This window comes from Staurois parvus, unplaced genomic scaffold, assembly GCF_062004578.1.
Source record: "Staurois parvus isolate SC_StPar_1 unplaced genomic scaffold, SC_StPar_1.0 ptg000151l, whole genome shotgun sequence".
NCBI lineage: Eukaryota > Metazoa > Chordata > Amphibia > Anura > Ranidae > Staurois > Staurois parvus.
In genome coordinates this window covers 17,643,354-17,669,661 of record NW_028317947.1, presented here as the reverse complement: position 1 = coordinate 17,669,661, position 26,308 = coordinate 17,643,354, and the positions used below count along the sequence as shown (strand labels likewise).

The window sequence follows — 26,308 nt, the reverse complement described above, 5'->3', positions numbered from 1 at the left end:
GTTTTTTTAATTGTATTACCCTTTTTCTTTTAGAGTCCTATCACATACAGGAAAGTTTAGTCTTGAATAAATGCAGTAACATAAAATTGGGTGCAGCGCTACAGTAAACATAACCACATGTATATATATATATATATATATATATATAAAAATATCAATAAGAAAATCTGTTAAAGTGACCAGTGACAAGGTGTTAGCAAATTAAATGAATAAAGTGACTCAGTGGTGTCATCTAACTCTGTCACTATATAGTGACCAACAGTGCATACGATATAGTGCTGGAAATGATAATCAGCAAATTGTCCAAAATAAGTGCATGGAAGATCATGGAGATTTCCAATCACTGGTGGTGATTTGACCAAAAGTATAAAGACTGCGCACTCACCAGATGCGCAATCAATATGCGGATTTAGAGATAACACTCTCAGTGGTAAACTGGAGTCCTCTTTAAGGTGAGTATGGTCTGGTCTGATGTCCCTCACTGCTCACTCCGCTGTCAGCAATGGCTCTGCCCCTCCTCTCATGTAGCTCTGTGGGTGGTTAGAAGCTCACAGGGAGCCCCAGAAAGAGGCGGCCAATCGCGTGATATTGTTTTAAATGATGTGCGTTTATTCTAGCATCAAAAAGCAGGTAAAAGGGAAAAAACAGCATTCACCGACCAGATGACAGAATCCAAGATGGCCACTGGGACCCACGTGGTGCCAGCGGCGTGACGTCACGACACTGTAGCTCCTCCCTCAAATAAAAGCAGTACTCAGTTTAGCAGAAAAAAAAATACCATTTTATAAATTGCACCCCCCCCCAAAAGAAAAGAAAAAAAAACATTTATGTGAAATTGGTTCTGGCCAGGGGCGGACTGACCATTTGGAAACTCGGGCACTGCCCGAGGGCCCAGGGTCAGTAGGGCGCCCCATGAGATGCCCCTGGTACCTTTTTCATAGGCTTTTTTAAGTTTAGGCAAGGACACAGGGGCCCCATGATCCCCTATTGCCCGGGGCCCCATGAGTTGTCAGTCCGCCCCTGGTTCTGAACTGAAGACAAATTCCCAAATGACAATGATTCAGAGGGCAAAGATGGTATTTGAGGTTACAGAGCATTAGAAGAGAAATCAGAACTTTATATTGAAGAAAATGATATTCAATTATTCTGCACTTAGTGAAAATTTGAGGCAATACACAAAAAGAACCGAACAACTGTTTTTCAGCTTATCGCCATAAATAATTCAGTGCGGTTCGTAAAGTCAGAGCAAGTTTCGTGTTTGAGCCACAAATAGGGCCGTTTGTCATCGGTCGTGAAATTTCACAAATAACTTCAAAGAACCTCCTGACAGGCGCTCTTGTTTTGACCGCACATGACAACCCGCGTTTAGTATAATGGGAGATTTTTCTAGACTCTCACATGCTTCTCCCTTGTCTTTCATCTCGCTCTCCCCCCCCCTCAGGCTGAAACGGTGGTTCAGTGGGTGACTCCGGACCGCCAGAACGACATTCCTGTGTGGTGGATAATCCTGGGAGTCTTCGGGGGGCTGCTAATCTTGGCTTTGTTTGTACTTGTCATGTGGAAGGTGAGATGCAAAATGGCCGCCGTCACATCAATTAGGTTCCCATAGCAACCATTTAAGAAAAGAATGATTTATTCTCTTAAACCTAACATATAATTTTCTGATTTTGTAGCTGGGATTCTTCAGGAGAAGGCGACCACCGACAGACGAGGGGGAAGAGCTGGCTTCAGACAAATAATGGATGACTACTCGCTTCTAATTAACGTCTTTATTTTTTTTTAACTGCTTGCCATTAAAACAATAAATAAGTAGGGCATTGAAGAGTGGTTCTCATGTTTATTCATTTAAAAGGTAGTTGAGAACATTGCATTCTTCAAACAAGGCCTCAGATTTTGGTTGCCCAAAGCAACCTGTAATGTTCCATCTGTCTGTCAGGGACACCAGTGTTGGCCGCGATCGCACATGAGTCTGCGCATGCGCGGTGGGCCCGGCCGCACTAGCGTGTGAGCATTGGGACCAGGGCACCCGCGATTGCAGGGACGCTCGCGCATGCGCACTTGTGGACGCGAGCCCGGCACCAATCAGGGCGCAGGGCGCCCTATTTAAAACAGGTCAGGTCTGACTCTCATTGCCGTATGGTCTTACCTGTGTCCTGAGTTCCTGTATTGAAGATTGTCTTGTTGCCGACCCTGCCTGACCCTAATTTGCTGTCTGTCTCCTGTCCTGATCCCTGGCTTGTCTGACCATTCTCCTGCTTAACCCTGCACATTCTGATCTCCTGGTACCGACCCCGGCTTGTGACCTGTTTATCCTTCTGCCTACTGATTTTTTACTACGCTGCCTCCACCATTACCGACCCGGCCTGCCCGACGCTGCTCTTGTTACCTCCTCACATCAGACTCTCACCTGCTATACACCTCCAGTGGTGCTTCTACCGCAGCTGGGTGAACCCAGGGGCCGCGACCTGGTCTCGGCCTGCTCCAAGTCCATCCCCACCATCAGGGGCCCTGGTGAACAAGCAGGTTGGGACTTAGATTCCGCGCCTTGGGGGACTCCGGTCTGTGGAACACTAGAGGCTACCACCGGTAGGAACCTAACACTGTCATTTTCCACCGTGGATTAAGAACTGAGGCAGATGTTCCTGTAGGGTTTCTTGCCCCCAGGTAGTAGACCAAGGTTTTTCTCAACCAGGGTTCTGGGGAACCCTAGGATTCTTCCGGATCAGTCTTTCTCAACCTTTTTAACATAGACCAAGCTTTTTCTCAACCAGGGTTTTGGGGAACCCTAGAATTCTTCCGGATCAGTCTTTCTCAACCTTTTTAACATAGACCAAGATTTTTCTCAACCAGGGTTCTGGGGAACCCTAGAATTCTTCCGGATCAGTCTTTCTCAACCTTTTTATCATAGACCAAGCTTTTTCTCAACCTGGGTTCTGGGGAACCCTAGGATTCTTCCGGATCAGTCTTTCTCAACCTTTTTAACATAGACCAAGGTTTTTCTCAACCAGGGTTCTGGGGAGCCCTAGAATTCTTCCGGATCAGTCTTTCTCAACCTTTTTAACATAGACCAAGGTTTTTCTCAACCAGGGTTCTGGGGAACCCTAGGATTCTTTCAGATCAGTCTTTCTCAATCTTTTTAACATAGAGGAACCCTTGAAATAACTTTCTGGCATTGGGAAGAATCCCCACCAAGTTCATCAGTGTCAGTGGTTACTCATCTGAGAAGCAGAAGTCATCTAATGCCCAACGAACCCCAAGCAACCTCTGAAGGAACCCTAGTTGAGAAACCCTGCTCCACAGCATGTTAATGGTCATTGGAAAGAATTCCGCCCTTACCGAAAGCTACATTGGTGTCAGTGGTTACTCATCTGAAAATCAGAAGTCGTTTAATGCCCAACGAACCCCAAGCAACCTCTGAAGGAACCCTAGTTGAGAAACCCTGCTCCACAGCATGTTAGGGATCATTGGAAAGAATTCCGCCCTTACCGAAAGCTACATTGGTGTCAGTGGTTACTCATCTGAGAAGCAGAAGTCATTTAATGCCCAACGAACTCCAAGCAACCTCTGAAGGAACCTTAGTTGAGAAACCCTGCTCCACAGCATGTTAGGGGTCATTGGAAAGAATTCCGCCCTTACAGAAAGCTAAATTGGTGTCAGTGGTTACTCATCTGAAAATCAGAAGTCGTTTAATGCTCAACGAACCCCAAGCAATCTCTGAAGGAACCCTAGTTGAGAAATCCTGCTCCACAGCATGTTAGGAGTCATTGGAAAAAATTCCGCCCTTACCGAAAGCTAAATTGGTGTCAGTGATTACTCATCTAAAAAGCAGAAGTCGCTTATTGGCCAAGGGACCCCAAGCAACCTCTGGAGGAACCCTAGTTGAGAAACCCTGCTTCAGAGGTTTCTAGGTGTCATTAAGAAGAATACCCCCTTACTGATATCTAAAAAGTTAATTGGTGTTTGTGGTTACTCATCTGAGAAGCAGAAATCGCTTATTGCCCAAGGAACCCCTAGCAACCTCTGTAGGAATGCTAGAGTTCCATAGAACCCTAGTTGATAAACCCTGCTTCAGAGGTTTCTAGGTGTCATTGGGAAGAATTCCCCCCTTACTGATAGTTAAAATGTGTTTTGTGTCTGTGGTTACTCTTCTGAGAAACAGAAATCACTTATTTCCCAAGAAACACCTAAAAACCTCTGAAGGAACCCCAGGGTTCCACAGAACTCTGGTTTAGAAACCCTGCTTCAGAGGTTTCTAGGGGTCACTAGGAGGAATACCCCCCTTGCTGATAGCTAAAAAGTTAATTGGTGTCTGTGGTTGCTCATCTGAGAAGCAGAAATCGCTTATTGCCCAAGGAACCCCTAGCAACCTCTGTAGGAATGCTAGAGTTCCATAGAACCCTAGTTGATAAACCCTGCTTTAGAGGTTTTTAGGGGTCATTGGGAAGAACCCCCCCCCTCTTAAAGATACCAAAAAAGTTCATTGGTGTCAGCGGCTACTCATCTGAGAAGCAGAAATATCTTATTGCCCAAGCAACTCCTAGCAACCTCTGGAGGAACCCTAGGGTTCCATGGAAGCCTGACTGCTCCAGAGATTGCTAGGGGTTCCCACTGACACCAATGAACTGTTTAGCTATCAGTAAGAAGGGAATTCTTCCTAATGACCACAACTGTAAGGAGCATTCTTCACACTGATCATCACACTAATGTACTGTGAACTGTAAATATAATAATTATCAGGGATTCCCTGAAGCCAAAAAAGTTATTTCAAGGGTTCCTCCATGTTAAAAAAAAGTTGAGAAAGGCTGTAATAGAGGAAATCCTTAAAGTGAACATGTGGCCAGGCTATGGGCATGCAAGTATATACAAATTATTAATAACCATTGCATGAGTTTTAAAACAATCCCACAGTGGCCTCTGTGGCTGACAGCACTCTGGAGCAATTCATTCTCAAATTCTACAGCAGATGCACTGAAGCCCTTCAAAATGTTCCCTCGGCAGCTCAGGGAATCCCTGTTTTTGTCACCAAAACTAGTATTCTTGTTGGAAGATTTCCCCTGTATTACTTTTCTGGGGTCAACCCAAAATTCTTTTTTTCACTTTCGCTGATGACAGAACAAATAAAGAGGTTGAATCTCCCTAACGGGGACACAGACAGCAGGAAAAACCTGACAGATCTTCTAATCCCTCTATCCAAAACTAAAAAAAAAATTGCCTTTAGTTATGCTTTCAAATAGGAATGTAAGTCATATTAATGCTAATTCAGAGTATGTATGTTACATTTTATCCCTGATGAAGGGGGCCCTTCAGGATTCCCAAAAATGTGTTGGCTTTTTAATTATATTATTATTATACAGGACTTATATAGCGCCGACAGTTTGCTCAGCGCTTTACATTATTTTAATAGATACTGTATAAAAATAAGGGGACCTGGGGATATCACCCTCCTATACTCTCTCAAAAAGTTTTTGCTAGAGATACCCTTTACCCTTTTTACGGGCCGAAATCTCTCTAAAATGACTTTTTGTGTTTGCCAGATCCAGTTAATTGCTACACGTGGTTCCGGGAATATGTAAATTGCTTTCTAACATACTTTTCATACATTATTTTAAATTGATGAGCACTAATGGATGTGATATTGCTGCAAATGGCATTGTGGAGAGCCCACTGGACTGCTTGCATGTCATCTGAAATTGGATGAATTTCCAAGCAGTTTAGCCTGGGCTCCTGAGGAGTCTATTAAAGGTGATCTGGGGCCAAAATCTGCCACCCTCCATAACCGCTTTCAGAAGAGACATGCTTGCAGTCACACATTGTAAAATGAATTCCAGTCCTAGGTGTGCAGCACCTTTTTTTCAGATAAGTAACAATCAGGGGCGGACTGACCATTCAAGCACTCGGGCACTGCCCGAGGGCCCGGGGTCAGTCGGGGGCCCCATGAAATGCCTTTGTTACCTTTTTTATAGGCTTTTTTGAGTGTGGGCAAGGACACAGGGGCCCCATGATCCCTATTGCCTGGGGGCCCCATGAGTTGTCAGTCCGCCCCTGGTGACAATTGATGGGTCACATAACATGTCACAATACTCATTAACATATCTTTTCACAAAATCTTTACATTTTTATCCTGCTGCTCCAGTTCATTGACTTTGATGTCATCAGTCTGATGCCAGCAGGAGGAATCATTTCCTCATTCTTCTTTCCCCAAATGATAACCAAGTCATAAGCAGGGGCTGAGCTGTGTCAGACATTTGTGAACACAGCCAAGAACTACACAGGCAGCAGAATCTATATGATCGTGTCATCTGTTGGCCCTGGATGATGCCTGAACAAAGATGGCACCATGCTTCTGGACAGAAAAGCAAAATAAGGCATTGCATGGGAGAGTGCTGTGGTCCCTGTAGGCAATACATTTGTGCAGCGCAGGGGCTTTTTTGTGTTTTATTTTGTGTTTGTTATGTGTGTTACATTTATACATAACATAACATACTTGCACTTGAAGTATTTCTAAAGGTAGGTTACTTACCTTAATGCATTCTATGTATTAAGGTAAAAAACCTTCTGCATGCAGCATCCCCCCCCCTCCTTATATTTACCTGAGCCTGATCTGAATCCAGCAATGTGCACCAGAGCAGAGGCTCTCTCAGCTCTCCCTCTCCTCATTGGCTAAGATACAGCAGTGGGAGTCATTGGCTCCTGTCGCTGTCAATCACAGCTAGTGAGGGGGTAGCAGGTGCCTAACTTACATTCATACATACACATACTAGGGACAATTTAGACAGGAGCTGATTAGCCTACCAGCATGTCTTTGGAGTGTAGGAGGAAACCGGAGTACCCAGAGGAAACCCACGCAGGCACAGGGAGGGCATGCAAACTCCAGGCAGGTGGTATACATTAGTCCCTGCAATTAGGAAGCTTACAGTCTAAAGTCCCTAACTTACATTCATTCATACACATATTAGGGCCAATTTAGACAGGAGCCAATTAACCTCCCAGCATGTCTTTGGAGTGTGGGAGGAAACTGGAGTATCCAGAGGAAACCCACGCAGGTACAGGGAGAACATGCAAACTCCAGGCAGGTGGTACACATTAGTCCCTGCAATTAGGAAGCTTACAAGGTCCCTACCCCATATACACATACTAGGGCCAGTTTTTTTAGGAGCCAGTTAACCTAGCAGCATGTCTTTGAAGTATAAGAGCAAATCCACACAAGCACAGAGAGAGCATGCAAACTCCATGCAGATAGTGTCCTGGCTGGAATTTGAACCAAGGGCCCCTTTTTTTACCCATATAAGGTATAAAATAGCAATCCCACAAAGTTATTCAATCTGTCTCTTCACTAATACCCCCAATTAGCATCAGCCCCAGGGGGGGGAGGGGGGGCACACTGCCTTTTGTTCCCCTTTAGGTGTTATGCAGGCCATAGACAGGGAGAAAACCGGCCAATTTTTTGCCCGAAAAAAAAAATCAGCCGATTTTCGGGTCATTAGTGGGGTAATCGGTCGGCCGTTTTTCGTGATTTTGACACTTTTTTTGGTCATGTTGGGAAAAAAATCGGCCAATTTTGTTGTTCGGCCGATTTTCGCGGCAATGATGGACAAATCAGCCGATCTTATAACCGATTTTAAAAAATGCGCATGAGCAGAGACCAGCAAGAAGAAAAAGAAGAAAAAGAAGAAATAGAATATGAATAAGAAGAAGACAAGAAGGAAAAGAATATGAATAATAAGAAGAAAAAGAAGAAATAGAATATGAATAAGAAGAAGAAAAATAGAATATGAATAATAATAAGAAAAATAGAATATGAATAAGAAGAAGAAATAGAATATGAATAAGATGAAGAAAAAGAAGAAATAGAATATGAAGAAGAAGAAATAGAATATGAATAAGGAGAAGAAAAAGAAGAAATAGAATATGAATAATAAGAAGAAATAGAATATGAATAAGAAGAAGAAAAGAAGAAATAGAATATGAAGAAGAAATAGAATATGAATAATAAGAAGAAATAGAATATGAGTAAGAAGAAGAAAAAGAAGAAATAGAATATGAATAAGAAGTAGAAAAGAAGAAATAGAATATGAATAATAAGAAGAAATAGAATATGAGTAAGAAGAAGAAAAAGAAGAAATAGAATACGAATAAGGAGAAGAAAAGAAGAAATAGAATATGAATAATAAGAAGAAATATAATATGAATAAGAAGAAGAAAAAGAAGAAATAGAATATGAAGAAGAAGAAATAGAATATGAATAATAAGAAGAAATAGAATATGAATAAGAAGCAGAAAAAGAAGAAATAGAATATGAAGAGGAAGAAATAGAATATGAATAAGAAGCAGCAAAAAAAAGAGTTTCAGTCCGATATTATATTTGACATTTAAAAGTATAGCAACATTGTATCTATTTGTATCTGAATAGAAACATCTGTATCCGAAATGGATACAAATAGATACAATGTTGCAACTTTTTCTTCTTCTTCATATTCTATTTCTTCTGTGAAATATAATAGCGGATCTCTCTGCAGGGACACCGCTATAATATTTGCCGGCCGTAGATGGGGCTAAAATCAGCCGACTTTTCTTTACCAATGGTGGTAATGTCGGCCGACTGAACGACCGATTTTTCTAAAAAAGAAACGTCCAGTTTTCACCCCGTCTATGGCCTGCATTAGAGGACTTGTTCTAGCACTGCTTATGGAGTGTTTCTTTTGAAGGCCCTGGGCTATTTATAAATTGCATTTTCTCAGCTATCACCAACAGCTCAACAAATAACTGCTTTGATGGTGTTAAAGTGACACTTTTAACACCTTCTGAAGTCAGTTCTGAAGATAGCAAAACTGAATGGGCGATGTTCCAGGCTGCTGATAAATCAATGTACTGTACCTTACCAACCGATCAGTGACTGCTGCTCCTCTCTGCCAATCCCTTCCTTGGGTTCCACTAACCCAAAGTATAAAATTCAAAATAGTAACTGCAGTATAAAAAGCCATCCACAACCATGGCTGCTGTAAGAAACCACGGGGCCCCATACAGTCAACCTAAAAGGACCCCCCCCCCCCCAAAAAAAAAACACAGTTTACTATGGTTCAGTTCTGAATGAACACAGTGAGTGATCAGTACTGATCACTCATTGTGTTCATTCAGGAAAGAAAGGGGCTGGTAAATGTGACATTTTCTGAACCTATCTCGATCATGAAGCACCCTATTGTGTGCTTGCAGTGAGAAGGAGAGAAGGGAAGTCGGAAGCACTGCAGGGATGGGGGCAAAACAGGGGGGCCTGGGCAGCAGGGGGAATGTATGGTGCACAGGGAGGGTGATGGGTGCGGCAGGGGGGCAATTACTGGAACTGATCCCCTGTATGGCTCTCTCTGCAGCAGCTAAAAGCCAGTGGGAGGGAGAGGAGAAGAAGCCGGCTTTTAGCTGCTGCAGAGTGAGACAGACAGGGGATTGGTTCCAGTAATTGCTGCCCTGCCGCACCCATCACCCTCCCTGCCCAAATCTGATTCACTCAGCTGTTTGGGCCCCTCTGCTGGCCTGGGCCCTGTACAGGAAGACCGGTGACACACCCTTATCCATGGCCCTGGACACAACATTGCCCCTAGCTACATCACCAACTTCATCCACAGATATTGCCCAAATCACCCACTCCACTCCTCCCAAGACATCTTGCCCTCTAGCTCCCTCGTCACCTCCTCCCATGCTCACCTCCAGGACTTCTCCAGAGCCCCTCCCATCCTCAATATTAAAAAACACATAGAAAAAGCACTGGAATGCACCGAAACGCATCAAAACGCATCAAAAACGCACTGGAATGCACCAAAAACACATTAAAAATGCACCAAAACACATCAAACATGTACTGGAACGCACACATCCCTATTTAAATCGAAGAATAAGAGAGGGGGAAAAAATTAACTGGAACACATAAAAAACGCACTGGAACGCATCATTAAAAAACGCATAAAAATGCACTGGTATGCACCAAACGCATCGAAAACACAGTGGAACGCACCAAAAATGCATTAAAATGCACTGGAATGCACACGTCCCTATTTAAAATCAAAGAAAGAGAGGGGCGAAAAATGAACTGGAACACATTAAAAATGCATAAAAAATGCACTGGAATTCACCAAAACACATTGAAAACACACTGGAACGCACCAAAAACGAATTAAAAATGCACTGGAATGCACACACATCCATATTTAAATTGAAGAAAAAGAGAGGGGGGAAGAATGAACTAGAACACATAAAAAAGGCACTGGAACACGTCATTAAAAAACGCATAGAAAAAGCACTGGAACGCACTAAAACGCATCAAAAATGCATTAGAATGCACTGGAATGCACCAAAACGCATAAAAAATGCACTGGAATGCACACATCCCTATTTAAATAGAAGAAAAAGAGAGGGGGGGAAACAATTAACTGGAACACATAAAAAACGCACTGGAACGCGTCATCAAAAAAACGCATAAAAAATGCACTGGAATGCAGCAAAATGCTTTAAAAACGTACTGGAATGCACCAAAACGCATCAAAAACGCACTGGAATGCACCAAAACGCACTGGAATGCACCAAAATGCATTAAAAAATGCACCGGGACACACACATCCCTATTTGAATCGACGAAAAGGAGAGAGGGGAAATGAACTGGAACCAGGGGCGGACTGACCATTCGAGCACCCGGGCACTGCCTGAGGGCCCGGGGTCAGTAGGGGGCCCCATGAGATGCTCCTGGTACCTTTCATTGGCTTTTCATAGGCTTTTTTGGGTGTGGGCAATGACACAGGGGCCCCATGATCCCCTATTGTCCCAGGGGCCCCATGAGTTGTCAGTCCGCTCCTGACTGGAACACATAAAAAACGCACTGGAATGCGTCATTAAAAAATGCTAAAAAAATGTACTGGAATGCACCAGAATGCATAAAAAATGTACTGGAACGCACATGTCCCTATTTAAATCGAAGAAATGACGAGGGGGGGGGGGGGGGAATTAACTGGAACACATAAAAAATGGACACGAAAACGCATAATTAAAAAACGCATAAAAAATGCACTGGAATGCACCAAAAACGCATTAAAATGCACTGGAACGTTCCAAAGATCATCAAAAACACACTGGAACGCACCAAAACTCATAAAAAACGCACTGGAACGCACAGGTCCCTATTTAAATCGAAGAAAGAGAGGGGAAAAAATGAACTGGAACGCATCAAAAACGCATTAAAAACCGTGCATGCAGAAACGCATCCATAACGCACCTGCACTGCATTTCTATAGTGTTTAGCGGCCCTGAATGGACTGTCACACGCTTCTGCAAAGCGCAGTAAAATCGCATTGGTGTGCGGCACCTGAAGAGCCTGCTTGCTCGCTTTTCTTTTCTTTGAGTTGGTCTTCCAGGACCTGCAGCCTATAGGACAAGGGGCGGAGTCACGAGGGAGGGGGCAGGGCCACCATTGGCAGGGCCACACATCCTCTTGTATCTAGGACGCTGGCATTCCATGCTGCTGTTGGCTCACCTGAGTCTCCCCTGCACTACCCTACTGTGTCCAGCAGGTGTCGCTGGCCGTCTATGGGATTGAACAGGGGGGGAGGTGTGGCAGGCCAGAAAGACACAGGGAGGGGGGAGAGGAGAGAAGAGAAGAGGGGAGAGGAGATCCAGGAGCCTTGTCTGTGGCTGGAGAGGAGCTGGAAGAATGGAGGGGTGACCATTGGGGGAAGCATGGGCCGAGCTGTGCAGGCAGGGATGCCCGGTGGGGGGCTGCGCTGGCCCGGCCTGGTCCTGATGGGGATGTTCTGCATCTGTTGCCATGGCAAATCCCTGGGAGAGCCCCCAATGCCTCAGGGTAAGTCTATGGGATGTGAAGACAATGGGAAGGGTGGCACTGGGGGGGTCAGAGGATGAGCCGGGAGACACCACCCATGCCTGGCACCCTAGGGGGGGCATATTACAGCAGGGGGGGCTCTATTGTTTTCATTTTTTGGGGGGGGAGGGGGGCCTTCAAGTCATTCAGGGATTGGCGGGCTGATAGGAGATGGGGGAGGGGGGCACCTGATTTTTAATTGGTGGAGACAGATTTATTGTGGGATCAGATCCCCCCCCCAATTCATTTTTTGGGAAGGGGGGGGTGCCCGTACGTCCGTGTTGGCGGATCACCGTAGTAGACGGGAGGCGGAGGGGATCGGTCTCTGGGGTAAATCTGGCCTGTGATGTAATGGGTGGGGATGGATTTGGGGGTGTAAGATGCCAGGATGACTCCATCTGCCATTATTTATTATTATTATTTAAAAAAAAAAAAAATGTAAATTATTATTATTTTTTGCAATTTTTATTTTTTATTATTATTGTATTATTATTTTTTCTAAATTGTTTTTTTTTTTCAATTTATATTATTATTTTTAATTATTATTTTATTATTATTTTTTCTAAATTATTATTTTTTCAATTTATATTATTATTTTTAATTATTATTTTATTATTATTTTTTCTAAATTATTTTTTTTTTTCGATTTCAATACTTTTTAATTAGTATTTTATTTTTTTATTTTTTTTTGTAAATTAATATTATTTATTTTTTTTGGATTATTATTATATATTTTTTAATTACTATTATTATTATTTTTAATTATTATTCATTTTTCTCCTATTTTTCATTCTTTTTTTTTTCCACCTGGTGACAGTAAAGTGAGATCTGATTGGTCCCGGCGGGGCCCTGGCGTCTGCTATTTGTTGACAATTACAGCTGCTTAGCGTTTTTGTTGTTGTTTTTTTGGGGGGGTGGAGGGTGGCGGCAGGCGAAGAGTTAAGTGTTGTGACCTCATTGGGGGGGAGGTTAGAAAAAAAAAAAGGTGGTGGGGGTTCCCTAAACGGGAATGTTGCTGTGTGTGAGGTCACCCCGGGGAATACGGATAATGAGTGTCCCCGCCTCAGCTGTCCTCGGTCCCAGCTGTCCTCCCCAGCCAACGTCTGCCTGTCGGAGGAAACGCGGGTCGCTGTATCCAATCAGACGGCGGGCTGTTGCCCATAGGAACAAAGCTGGTTTCTTGTTTGCGTGTAGAGATGAAATTTGATTGGCTGCTTTTTTTGTTCCAGTTTACTTTCATTCCAGCAGTCTTCAGAAGTATCGTATTGCGGCTGGTTGGTGATCCTCGATTTGGCTGGGGTTAAGGTGACCAGAAAATATACAATCTGATTGTACAGTCACTGTAAAAGCTGGCCATACACTATGCAATCTGATTGTACAATCTCCCTGAAGTTGACCATACACCATACAATCTGATTGTACAATCTCCCTAAAGTTGACTGTACAATCTGATTGTACAATCTCCCTAAAATTGGCCATACACTACACAATCTGTACAGTCTCACTGGAGCTAGCCATACACCGTACAATTTGATTGTACAGTACAATCTCTGTACAGCTGGCCCTATACTCTACAACCTGATTGTACAATCTCCTTTGGACTGACCAGAGACGTATCAAAATCTGGCCAGTTTAGCAGGAGGCAGACTAATTTCGATTCATATATGGGCCGGCTGGTTGTATTGTACCATCGATTGGCTACAGTACAGCCAGCCTGTCGGGTTTTTTCTACCCGTAGATCTCCCAGCAATTATATATGTTAAGGGCTTGCTTGATTTCATGCAGATTGGATGAATAGTTTGGTTTATTCTCAGGTTACACGTTACCGAGTTGTGGTAAAGCTAAAGCCGATTACACAGTGAGTGTACAATCAGATTGTATAGTGTATGGCCGGCTAGAAGACAATTGTACAATCAGATTGTATAGTGTATGGCCGGCTAAAAAGACAATTGTACAATCAGATTGTATAGTATATGGCCGGCTAGAAGACAATTGTACAATCAGATTGTATAGTATATGGCCGGCTAGAAGACAATTGTACAATCAGATTGTATAGTGTACGGGCGGCTAGAAGACAATTGTACAATCAGATTGTATAGTGTATGGCCGGCTAGAAGACAATTGTACAATCAGATTGTATAGTGAAGGATCAGATAGAAGACAATTGTACAATCAGATTGTATAGTGTATGGCCGGCTAGAAGACAATTGTACAATCAGATTGTATAGTGAAGGATCGGCTTAAATGCGATTGTCCAGTGTTTAAGCCCTTTAAGGGGTTTCTGATGGTGGTGGGCGGGGTTTAGGGTCATGTGACCCCAGTGGTCACATGAACGGAAAGCTCCAGATCACAAGTAGCGGTCGGACGTTTTCCGCGAGGCGCCGGTAGCTGTCCTGGGAGTGTGCAGGGCGCGCGCTCTCGGCAGGTGCACAAATATGTGGCCCCTCGGTATCAAGGCCCAGCCGCCAAGAGGCCGCCTATTCACGTACCGTCACCGCCAAGGACTTCGGTCCTAAAGTCGATCCATGAGAGATGTGTGTATGTTTGATCCCTTTTTGCATTGCATTTATATTTTCACACATGCGTTTTTGATGCATTTTTTCTTGTTGCTAGGCAGATTTAAAACGCAAAACACGTACAAAACACGGCAAAAATGCAGCAGAACCGCACTACATGCTTTTCTGCAGCGTTTCCATTGAAGTCTGTAGAACCAAAAACACAACTTTTTACATTCAAAAAAGTCCCTGATCCTTTCCAAAAAATGCACCGGGTGAAAACGCGTTTTGCGTTGCGTTTTTGCATCTTCATTTTTTACGTGTTTTGTGTTGCTAGGCAGATTTAAAATGCAAAAACGCAGAAAAAATGCACTACATGCTTTTCTGCAGCGTTTCCATTGAAGTCTATAGAACCAAAAACAGAATTTTTTGTGTTCAAAAAAGTTCCTGACCTTTTCCAAAAAAACGCACCGGGTGAAAACGCGGAGATGTGAACGTGTCCCATCGGAAATTATGTTAAATGGACTGGACTGCGTTTCTGGAAAACGCAGCGGAAAATGCTTAGGTGTGAACCTGGGCTTAGACTGGCTCCTGCCGCCTCTTCTCCTTGATGCTGCGTCGGTCACAGCCATTGTGATGTCATCAAGTACAAGGCAGGGACAAGAGTGACCGCCCACTGACCGGGGGGTAAGATAAAGTCCTTGTTCCAGGTACCCATGGCCTAAATGATCATTTAACCCTTTCAGGGCGGGGGGGCCCCCCTGCAAGGGGACTTTTATTCCTTTTTTTTCTCCTGGAGTTCGGCTTTAATTGGATTCTCAGTTTTGGGAAGCCCCTTCTTTATGATTGGTCCGTATTCCCATTCACACAGCGTACTGAGAGATCATTTCTGCTGGGCGATCATAGAGGAGAACGCAGACCGGAACGCCTCCGATCACCTCTATGGTATAGGAAACTGGAAGCGATGAGCATACATCACTTCCGCTGGGCGATCACAGAGGAGAACGCAGACCGGAACGCCTCCGATCACCTCTGTGGTATAGGAAACTGGAAGCGATGAGCATACATCACTTCCGCTGGGCGATCACAGAGGAGAACGCAGACCGGAACGCCTCCGATCACCTCTGTGGTATAGGAAACTGGAAGCGATGAGCATACATCACTTCCGCTGGGCGATCACAGAGGAGAACGCAGACCGGAACGCCTCCGATCACCTCTGTGGTATAGGAAACTGGAAGCGATTTGCATACATCACTTCCGCTGGCCGATCACAGAGGAGAGCGCAGACCGGAACGCCTCTGATCACCTCTATGGTATAGGAAACTGGAAGCGATTTGCATACATCACTTCAGCTGGCCGATCATAGAGGAGAGCGCAGACCGGAACGCCTCTGATCACCTCTATGGTATAGGAAACTGGAAGCGATGAGCATACATCACTTCCGCTGGGCGATCACAGAGGAGAACGCAGACCGGAACGCCTCCGATCACCTCTGTGGTATAGGAAACTGGAAGCGATGAGCATACATCACTTCCGCTGGGCGATCACAGAGGAGAACGCAGACCAGAACGCCTCTGATCACCTCTATGGTATAGGAAACTGGAAGCGATGAGCATACATCACTTCCGCTGGTTGATGATAGAGGAGAACGCAGACCGGAACGCCTCTGATCACCTCTATGGTAGAGGAAACTGGAAGCGATGAGCATACATCACTTCCACTGGGCGATCATAGAGGAGAACGCAGACCGGAATGCCTCTGATTACCTCTATGGTATAGGAAACTGGAAGCGATGAGCATACATCACTTCCGCTGGGCGATCACAGAGGAGAACGCAGACCGGAACGCCTCCGATCACCTCTGTGGTATAGGAAACTGGAAGCGATGAGCATACATCACTTCCGCTGGGCGATCACAGAGGAGAACGCAGACCGGAACGCCTCCGATCACCTCTGTGGTATAGGAAACTGGAAGCGATGAGCATACATCACTTCCGCTGGGCGATCACAGAGGAGAACGCAGACCGGAACGCCTCCGATCACCTCTGTGGTATAGGAAACTGGAAGCGATTTGCATACATCACTTCCGCTGGCCGATCACAGAGGAGAGCGCAGACCGGAACGCCTCTGATCACCTCTATGGTATAGGAAACTGGAAGCGATTTGCATACATCACTTCAGCTGGCCGATCATAGAGGAGAGCGCAGACCGGAACGCCTCTGATCACCTCTATGGTATAGGAAACTGGAAGCGATGAGCATACATCACTTCCGCTGGGCGATCACAGAGGAGAACGCAGACCGGAACGCCTCCGATCACCTCTGTGGTATAGGAAACTGGAAGCGATGAGCATACATCACTTCCGCTGGGCGATCACAGAGGAGAACGCAGACCAGAACGCCTCTGATCACCTCTATGGTATAGGAAACTGGAAGCGATGAGCATACATCACTTCCGCTGGTTGATGATAGAGGAGAACGCAGACCGGAACGCCTCTGATCACCTCTATGGTAGAGGAAACTGGAAGCGATGAGCATACATCACTTCCACTGGGCGATCATAGAGGAGAACGCAGACCGGAATGCCTCTGATTACCTCTATGGTATAGGAAACTGGAAGCGATGAGCATACATCACTTCCGCTGGGCGATCACAGAGGAGAACGCAGACCGGAATGCCTCTGATTACCTCTATGGTATAGGAAACTGGAAGCGATGAGCATACATCACTTCCGCTGGGCGATCACAGAGGAGAACGCAGACCGGAACGCCTCCGATCACCTCTGTGGTATAGGAAACTGGAAGCGATGAGCATACATCACTTCCGCTGGGCGATCACAGAGGAGAACGCAGACCGGAACGCCTCTGATCACCTCTATGGTATAGGAAACTGGAAGCGATGAGCATACATCACTTCCGCTGGGCGATCACAGAGGAGAACGCAGACCGGAACGCCTCCGATCACCTCTGTGGTATAGGAAACTGGAAGCGATGAGCATACATCACTTCCGCTGCCGATCATAGAGGAGAACGCAGACCGGAACGCCTCTGATCACCTCTATGATATAGGAAACTGGAAGCGATGAGCATACATCACTTCCGCTGGCCAATCATAGAGGAGAGCGCAGACCGGAACATATACGTGATACCCCTGCCTCCCTGTAGCAGTATTTCTGTTATAGGTCAGCGGGAAAGCTGTTAAAGCGTGACATGTTTGGTGTCTATTTACTCGACGTAACATCATCTTTTATATTTTGCTGAAAAATTGGGTTGTGTTTTGTTGCATTAAAATTTTAAAAAAGTGTTTTTTTTTTTTTTTAAAGGAAATTGGATTTGAAAAACTGCTGCGCAAATACCGTGTGATATATAAAAAAAGCAACACCCACCAGCTTATTCTCTAGGGCATCTGCTTTGAAAAACATATATAATATGTGGGGGTTCTCAGACAAAATAATGATTGTTGGATGTAAACAAAAAGTGCCAGAAAAGGGTCTTCAAGTGGTTCATTAAAGCTGGACTCCAGGGAAGGCCCTACTTTTCCATGGGGTTACCTTCCCCGCAGCGCAAGGGTTAAATGCTCGTTTCTGCCTAGAAGAGATATTGAATCGCCCGATCCCTCGCTCTCACAGGTTCCCCCTCAGCCTCGTCTGTAAGACCCCGTTCACATTAACGTATGACGCGTGTTTGGGCGCCATTATTCTTAACCCCAAACGCAATGCGATTCTGCCGTGATTGTCGCATGACCGAACCACGTGAAGAAAATACGCATTTTAAAAATTGCGCTGTGCTTGTCGCTGAGGTTGTCACCCAAAAAGGGGCAAAAGCTTCTTTTGAGGTGACAATTGCGCACATGAAAATGCGCATATAAAAATTGCACTGAGCTTGTCGCCCGAAAAAGGGGCAGGAGCCTCTTTTGGGGCGACAATCGCACACACAAAAATGTGCATTTAAAAATTGTGCTGAGCTTGTTGCCCGAAAAAGAGGCAGGAGCTACTTTTGGGGTGACAATCGCGCACATAATTATGTGCATATAAAAATTGTGCTGAGCTTGTCGTCCAAAAAAGGGTCAGAAGCTTCTTTTGGGGTGACAACTGCGCACACAAAAATGTGCATTTAAAAATTGCGCTGAGCTTGTCGTCCGAAAAAGGGGCAGGAGCACCTTTTGGGGCGACGATCGCGCACACGAAAATGCGCATTTAAAAATTGCGCTGAGCTTGTCGCCCGAAAAAGGGGCAGGAGCTCCTTTTGGGGCGACGATCACGCACACGAAAATGCGCATTTAAAAATTGCGCTGAGCTTGTCCGAAAAAGGGGCAGGAGCCTCTTTTGGGGCGACAATTGCGCACACGAAAATGTGCAATTAAAAATTGCACTGAGCTTGTCGCCCGAAAAAGAGGCAGGAGCTACTTTTGGGGCGACAATCGTGCACATGAAAATGCGCATTTAAAAATTGCACTGAGCTTGTCGCCCAAAAAGGGTCAGGAGCACCTTTTGGGGCGACACAAAAATGCGCATTTAAAAATTGCGCTGAGCTTGTCCGAAAAAGAGGCAGGAGCTACTTTTGCGGAGACAATTGCGCACACGAAAATGTGCAATTAAAAATTGCACTGAGCTTGTCGCCCGAAAAAGAGGCAGGAGCTACTTTTGGGGCGACAATCGTGCACATGAAAATGCGCATTTAAAAATTGCACTGAGCTTGACGTCCGAAAAAGGGGCAGAATCTTCTTTTGGGGTGACAATCGCGATTGAAGTGAATGGGCTGTTCTATGTGCGACACGTTTCCTCATGTTAATCGTGCTTTAAAAATGTCGATCGGGAACATTTGTTTCCACTATGCGAGGTCTGTATGGGGCCTCAGGCGTTCTATTGGTCCTAGGCACTCTGATGTCATCCAGTGCAATGCAGGGCCAATAGCCTTCCATTGTACACGAGGACGCCGAGGGACCGCCGTGAGTCAGGGATAGCGGTTGAGCGTCAGTGAGGGAAAGTCCTTGTTCCCTAAAGACCGGTTCACATTATAGAAACGCAGTCCAGATGCGTTTCGGATGGGTTTTTGCATGCGCGTTTTTGATGCGTTCCAGTGCGTTTTTGACACATTCCAGTGCGTTTTTGATGCGTTCCAGTGTGTTTGTGACGCGTTCCAGTGCGTTTTTGACACATTCCAGTGTGTTTTTGATGCGTTCCATTTAATTTTTTCCCTCTCTTTTTCTTCAATATGAATAGAGACATGTGCGTTCCAGTGTGTTTTTGGTGCGTTCCGGTGCATTTTTGATGCGTTTTTCACGTTCCAGTACAGTTCTGTGCAGAAAAAATACTGTTCTACTTTTTTTTCTGCACCCGGAACGCACTGGAACTGCAAGCACTGCTGTGAAGTATGACATTGACCACCATATCACCTACTTTCTGTGCATTTTGGATGCAGGAAAAACGCAACTGAACGCATGTCGTGTGTAAATCAAATGTTAAAAGCAAATTAAATTTTCAAGTACATACATCAGGTCCTCAAATGTACTGATGAGTACTTTCATACAAAAGTTTGTGGAAGCGTTCGAAAATCTACCAATGTATGATTGGCTTTATGGTACATGCCGACCTACCTCCTACCCCTCCTACGGCCTTTGCTCGATTGGATAAACAAATACGTCTTAAGCCACGTTTTGCATGTGCGTTTAGGCGCGATCATGCACATTTATGCGCATTTGTGCGTTTGACATCAATGCATTCTGTTGGCCAGAATATTAATTTATTCTGTCCAATAGAATGCGTTGACATGCAAATGCGCAATCAAACCTAAATACATCTAGCGTTAATGTGCGTTTGGCTTCTTTTTCTGGCCAAACGCTCCTCTTCTGAACGCGCCAGCGATAGTTTTTTTATTCCGCCTCTAAACGCCTGTAATTGTGTGCATGGACACCTAGGCTAATATAGAGGGGCGTTTAGAGGCTGAGAAAAAAAAATCAAACGCCCATAAAAGTGGCGTTTTTTGACATCCTATGTGCGTTAGGCCTTAAAGAGGAACTTCAATTTGTTTTTGAAGTCAGCAGCTGCAAATACTGTACATACTGAATTTTAAAAATCAGGTACTTACCAGTGCCTGGGGTCCAGTGCTGTCTTCCCAAAATTGGTTCTTCTTACTACTGTGTGTCCCCGGCCCCACCATCTTGGATATGGGAGCTGGCTGAGGCTTCTTGGGGACCACAGGGACCACACCTGGCTCCCCCTCTGTGTATGCATGAGGTTATGCAGCACTTTGGGAATGACCCTGCTGCCTCCTGGGATAAGTGCCATGCCCCAGGAGGCTGCGAGAGGGGAGGCTCGCAGGGGCGGACTGACCATTCGAGCCCTCGGGCACTGCATGAGGGCCCAGGGTCAGTAGGGGGCCCCGTGAAATGCCCCTGATACCTTTTATAGGCTATTTTGGGTGTGCTTTAAGTGTGAGCAAGGACACAGGGGCCCCATGATCCCTTATTGCCCGGGGACCCCATGAGTTGTCAGTCCGCCCCTTGGAGGCTGTATATATATATATACTGTATATATGATTTAACACATATTCTGTTGCATGAAAAAATGCTTCTGCAAGAGAGGAAAGACTTCCCCTCTTATCCCCGCAGTAAGTCCATAGTTAGTAAGTCCATTGTTGCCTCCGGCAGAATCCACGGCATTCCAAAACTTCTACATGAGTCAGACACCTGTGCCCCCCTGCCACCAGCTGTGGTTTCATCCATTGGTCTCTGCATCACTACAGGACACAGGGCGTGGTGGGAGGAACCACAGCGTGCTACAGGGGGAGCAGACATCTGACACTCCTGGAAGTGTTGAATTCTGAACATTCTTCAGTGTCTGTAGCTCTTGAAGACTGTAGAGCTTAGACTTACCACCTGCCAGGGAATAATTAGTTTATATATAATTCATTTTAATTGCGTTTTCTTCAAGAAGGACTTTTTGAGAAATTGATTGTGTTTATAAAATGCACGATGAGATAGCAACCAGTTTTCTGAATGCAACCATTCCCACTTTCATTTTTTTTGTGCGATGTGGCATGGGGTCTGATTTACAAAAGAAGAGAGATTGTTCACTTAAGAAAGGGAATGTTCCCTGTGACAAACGGTTCCCTGGTGGATGTTACTTGTTGAAAGGAGTTCTCATCAGGCCGGTGCGATTTACCATCCGCTATGTCATATCCGGAGCTGCCTGATTCGTTGTCATTCAGTGGATTGTATTGGTACATCAGTGATCTGACAGGTCCACTTTGGAGTCTCAGCTTCTTATATGTCATAAACAGGGGTGGACTGACAACTCATGGGGCCCCCAGGCTATAGGGGATCATGGGGCCCCTGTGTCCTTGCCCAAACTCAAAAAACCCTATGAAAAAGGTACCAGGGGCATCTCATGGGGCCCCCTACTGGCCCCATATCCTCGGGCAGTGCCCGAGTTTCCAAATGGTCAGTCCGCCCCTGCTCATAAAGGATACCTGAGAAGTGGACAGGCTGTCATTGCTAAAAATGCTACAATTCAGAAAGATATTTTCCTACCCTTCTCACTTTATATAGGAGTTTGCAGGCTTGGGTTGGGGTGGTGGTGAGTATGAGAGGCTCATGGGGGACAGAAGAAAGGGTTTATGTGCTGGCGTGGTGGTGAGAGCTTGGTGGTGCAGGGTCAGTTGAAGTAGTAAGAGGTGTCAAGCTGGGAGGGCATTCAGACGTGGTGGAAGAGAATGTGGGGAAGGGGGGATGCTGGTTCAGTTGGCAAAATGGGGAGAGTGGGATAAGAGGGGACGTTTGGCAAAATGGTGAGAAAAGGTGGGGCCTTGGCCGAGTGGTGAGAGCAGGAGAAGGGGCGTTTGGCAGAGAGGTGAGAGCAGGTGGGGGTCCTCGTAGTGTGGTGAGAGTACGTAGGGCCCTGGCACAGTGGTGAGAGCAGGATAAGGGGGCATTTGGCAGAATGGCGAGAGCAGGTGGGGCCCTGGCAGAGTGATGACAGCAGAATAACAAGGCATTTGGCATAGTGGTGAGAGTAGATAGGGCCCTGGTAGTGTGGTGAGAGTAGGTGGGGGTCCTGGTAGTGTGGTGAGAGTAAGTGGGGGCCCTGGCAGTGTGGTGAGAGTAGGTGGGGACCCTGGTAGTGTGGTGAGAGTAGATGGAGGCCCTGGCAGTGTGGTGAGAGTAGGTAGGGTACCTGGCAGTGTGGTGAGAGTAAGTGTGGGCCCTGGCAGTGTGGTGAGACTAGGTGGGGGCCCTGGCAGTGTGGTGAGAGTAGGTGGAGGCCCTGGCAGTGTGGTGAGAGTAAGTGGGGGCCCTGGCAGTGCGGTGAGAGTAGGGGGCCCTGGCAGTGCAGTGAGAGTAGGTGGAGGCCCTGGCAGTGTGGTGAGAGTAGGTGGGGTACCTGGCAGTGTGGTGAGAGTAGGTGGGGGCCCTGGCAGTGTGGTAAGAGTAGCTGGGGGCCCTGGCAGTTTGGTGAGAGTAGGTGGGGTACCTGGCAGTGTGGTGAGAGAGTAGGTGGGGGCCCTGGCAGTGCAGTGAGAGTAGGTGGAGGCCCTGGCAGTATAGTAAGAGTAGGTGGAGGCCCTGGCAGTATAGTAAGAGTAGGTGGGGAACCTGGCAGTGTGGTGAGAGTAGGTGGGGGCCCTGGCAGTGCAGTGAGAGTAGGTGGAGGCCCTGGCAGTATAGTAAGAGTAGGTGGGGGCCCTGGCAGTTTGGTGAGAGTAGGTGGGGAACCTGGCAGTGTGGTGAGAGTAGGTGGGGGCCCTGGCAGTGGGGTGAGAGTATGTGGGGGCCCTGGCAGTGTGGTGAGAGTAGGTGGGGGCCCTGGCAGTATGGTGAGAGTAGGTGGGGGCCTTGGCAGTGTGGTGAGAGTAGGTGGGGGCCCTGGCAGTTTGGTGAGAGTAGGTGGGAGCCCTGGCAGTTTGGTGAGAGTAGGTGGGGGCCCTGGCAGAGTGTGGGTGTGTGTGTGTGGGGGGAGGGGGTTGTTGGATTGGGTTATGTGGTTAGGAATTACTTTGACTTGGAGAGTTATAGATGGAGCCTGGTGGCTGAGTCAACCCCGTATTCTTTTATGTCATGTTTTGGGTGTCCTCACCCACCTTTGTGTGTTCCAGCTCCTCCATATATAACATATAGCAAAGAAAAGGTGGGAGCCCTTCATGAGGACCACATCAGGCGCGCAGATCCATAAACGCACAAAGATGAGTCACACACTTTAATGCTGCAGCACCCATCAACAAATGAAATACCAGTTTTGGGTGGACTGATCCTTTAAATGTTCCCTAAGTGCAGAATACAGTGCCAGCGTATGATGTGCTGAAAGCTTGTTCTAGCGATTTCCCAAATGACATAGTGCTGAGTTCATCGATCTGAGTCAGTGATGGAGGAGGTGAACACTTTCTCGCAGTTTTGGAGTAACAGTCTGAGAAAAGCTGTTGTTCCAACAACAGGAAATACGATTGTTCGCAACGCTTTATTCAGAGGATGGACAAATCCCGGGAAGCCAGTGGGGAACATTTATAAAGCACACAAAGGTCAAGCATAGGGGAGATTTTTGGCATTGTATATTGATTTGTATATTGTTTCCTTTTCATTATAGATATGTGGTGCACATTTTTTACTGTTTTGTTATATTCACATAATATAGTACCTACCAGGGAGGACTGACAACTCATGGGGCCCCCGGGCAATAGGGGATCATGGGGCCCCTGTGTCCTTGCCCAAACTCAAAAAAGCCTATGAAAAAGGTACCAGGGGCATCTCATGGGGCCCCCTAATAACAGCGGGCCCTCGGGCAGTGCCCGAGTTTCCAAATGGTCAGTCCGCCCCTGGTACCTACATATACAGTAGATTCCTCCACAGCATGGGTGGCCGAATCTCCCGCAGCTATTGTATTATTGGGCTGCCGTAATGCAGCACGTTTTATTATGTGAAAACATGTGAATGGTCAAAAATGGATCAACATTTGGGCAGTTGAGCAGGGACCAGCTGAATTTCGATCCATGTGTAAGCTCCAAGGATCAGGGCCCTCCTAACCCTCTTGTATTGAACTGTATTGTTCAGGAGCGGACTGACCATTTGGAAACTCGGGCACTGCCCGAGGGCCCGGGGTCAGTAGGGGGCCCTATGAGATACCCCCGGTACCTTTTTCATAGGCTTTTTTGAGTTTGGGCAAGGACACAGGGGCCCCATGATCTCCTATTGCCCAGGGGCCCCATGAGTTGTCAGTCCGCCCCTGGTATTGTTGCTGTATTGTCTCCCGTTATATTGTAAAGCGCTGAGCAAACTGTTGGCGCTATATAAATCCTGTATAATAATAATAATAATGTGTGGCTGTCCCCGCTCAACAGAAATTGAATGGAATTGTCGAGAAATTTTTCTCAAATCTCATAGAGTCCCCGCTGTCAGAATGCAATGTCTCAGCGAGGAGCGTTCTGCCCATCTACCTCGCTTGTGTGTATGGAGGAATCCAATCCTCTTTTCTTTTTTTTTCTTTTTTTTTAAATTCAGCCCACTGGATTCCTCCCATGATTCATCACCCAGCCCATAATGTACAAGCATGCCTGCTCTAAAAGCATCAGGTGACCTTCTACATCATTCAGGGCTACATATCCCATGAATCTTCATGACCAGTTTCTAATGCCCCTGTAAGAGAGAGAGCTTCAGTTGGTCCCTCCTCCCAAACCTTCATAGTTCTGGCTGGGAGCGTACACATCATGGTGGCTACAACGAGGCTCCAGGGAGATCCTGCATGGCAGCGTAGCCACCCTATAGGAGGAAATAGCAGGGCCCAGGGGCGGACTGACAACTCATGGGGCAATAGTGGATCATGGGGCCCCTGTGTCCTTGCCCAAACTCAAAAAAGCCTATGAAAAAGGTACCAGGGGCATCTCATGGGGCCCCCTACTAACCCCGGGCCCTCAGGCAGTGCCCAAGTTTCCAAATGGTCAGTCCACCCCTGGCAGGGCCATCAATTTTTTTTTTGCAAGATTGTGCTGCAAAGACTAAGAGGACAGCAACCATAGATACATGAGTCATGGTGCTACATGTACAATTTTTTATCGAGGGTTTAATAACACTTTGTAAAAGATGGGTAAGTGGGCCTTAGATGGTCCTCAAGTGAACCCAGTATAGCTTTTACACTGCACAGCCTAGTGGAAAGGCACTGAGCACACTCCTAATATCGAAAGCAATGTTGAAGACTTCTGTACCAGCCATGAAACCATCATGGATATGGCACGGTGGTGGGGAGGGTGCCATTGGCTAAGTTTGGAAATATGAGTTAATTACGTTGCTGACCCATCGCTGTGATATTATGACTTGAACCTAACATTGGTTAAGTGAATGAAGCTGGATGGGAGTCTTAGGCCACTGGTTCCCTTCGTCAAAAGGTTCAAGGTGATATTGGATATAGGAAACCCCTTTAATCTTGAGCTTTGACTCTAGCCATCATTGAACTGGATAAGACGTAATATGTGACACCTTGTAGTCATTATGAGCTGTCTGCCATAGTGACATTCTCTTGGGGATGAACTGGTAGTTGGGGACACCGTTGTGTTCCCATGGAGGTGTTTTGTATGTCTGACAAGTCTTAATTTAGCTCGGCTGTGTTATTTTTGTAGTGTTTCCAACTCCCTCCTATGTTTAAACCTGACTTAAGCAGGTCAGACGGTGTGCCTTGTGTCTCTTCTTCCACCAGTGTGCTATCCTCAGACTAATTGTTCATGTCATTTATCTTCTGCTGTCTTCTTCCACCTTACTAATTCCTTCTCAGTCTCTCCGTCTCCTGCATTGTGTCTTCCTCTTGTGTATACACCAAGCAACGTATTAAAAAAAAGTCTCATTATACTAAAGAACAGTAGAAGCGGCTTGATTCGGGCAACTCAATCTTGTACAGTAGGATTTATTGTTTTTTTTATTTTACGTACCTTCATTTATATTTTTCTCCACGTTTACATGCGGGCCAAGATGTCCAGAAAT

At 46.0% G+C, this 26,308-nt stretch overlaps 2 protein-coding genes across 6 annotated transcripts in view; both read left to right on the top strand.

Annotated features, from left to right (window-relative positions):
• Positions 1–1,822, top strand: part of LOC149464557 (integrin alpha-IIb-like) — a 57,833-nt gene extending 56,011 nt beyond the window's left edge. For both annotated transcript variants that reach the window (XM_089674556.1, XM_089674555.1), the window contains 2 exons: positions 1,442–1,564; positions 1,674–1,822. In XM_089674556.1, the coding sequence (XP_089530682.1) occupies positions 1,442–1,564; positions 1,674–1,739 (189 nt within the window). In that variant the 3' untranslated portion in view covers positions 1,740–1,822. The remainder of the gene's footprint in view (positions 1–1,441; positions 1,565–1,673) is intronic.
• Positions 1,823–11,621: 9,799 nt separating this feature from the next.
• FAM171A2 (family with sequence similarity 171 member A2) overlaps positions 11,622–26,308 on the top strand; it is a 54,301-nt gene continuing 39,614 nt past the window's right edge. For 3 of the 4 annotated variants that reach the window (XM_089674554.1, XM_089674552.1, XM_089674553.1), the window contains exon 1: positions 11,623–11,839. In XM_089674554.1, the coding sequence (XP_089530680.1) occupies positions 11,716–11,839 (124 nt within the window). In that variant the 5' untranslated portion in view covers positions 11,623–11,715. Of the gene's footprint in view, positions 11,840–26,308 lie in introns of all 4 variants that reach the window. The other variant, XM_089674551.1, reaches the window with a different exon arrangement.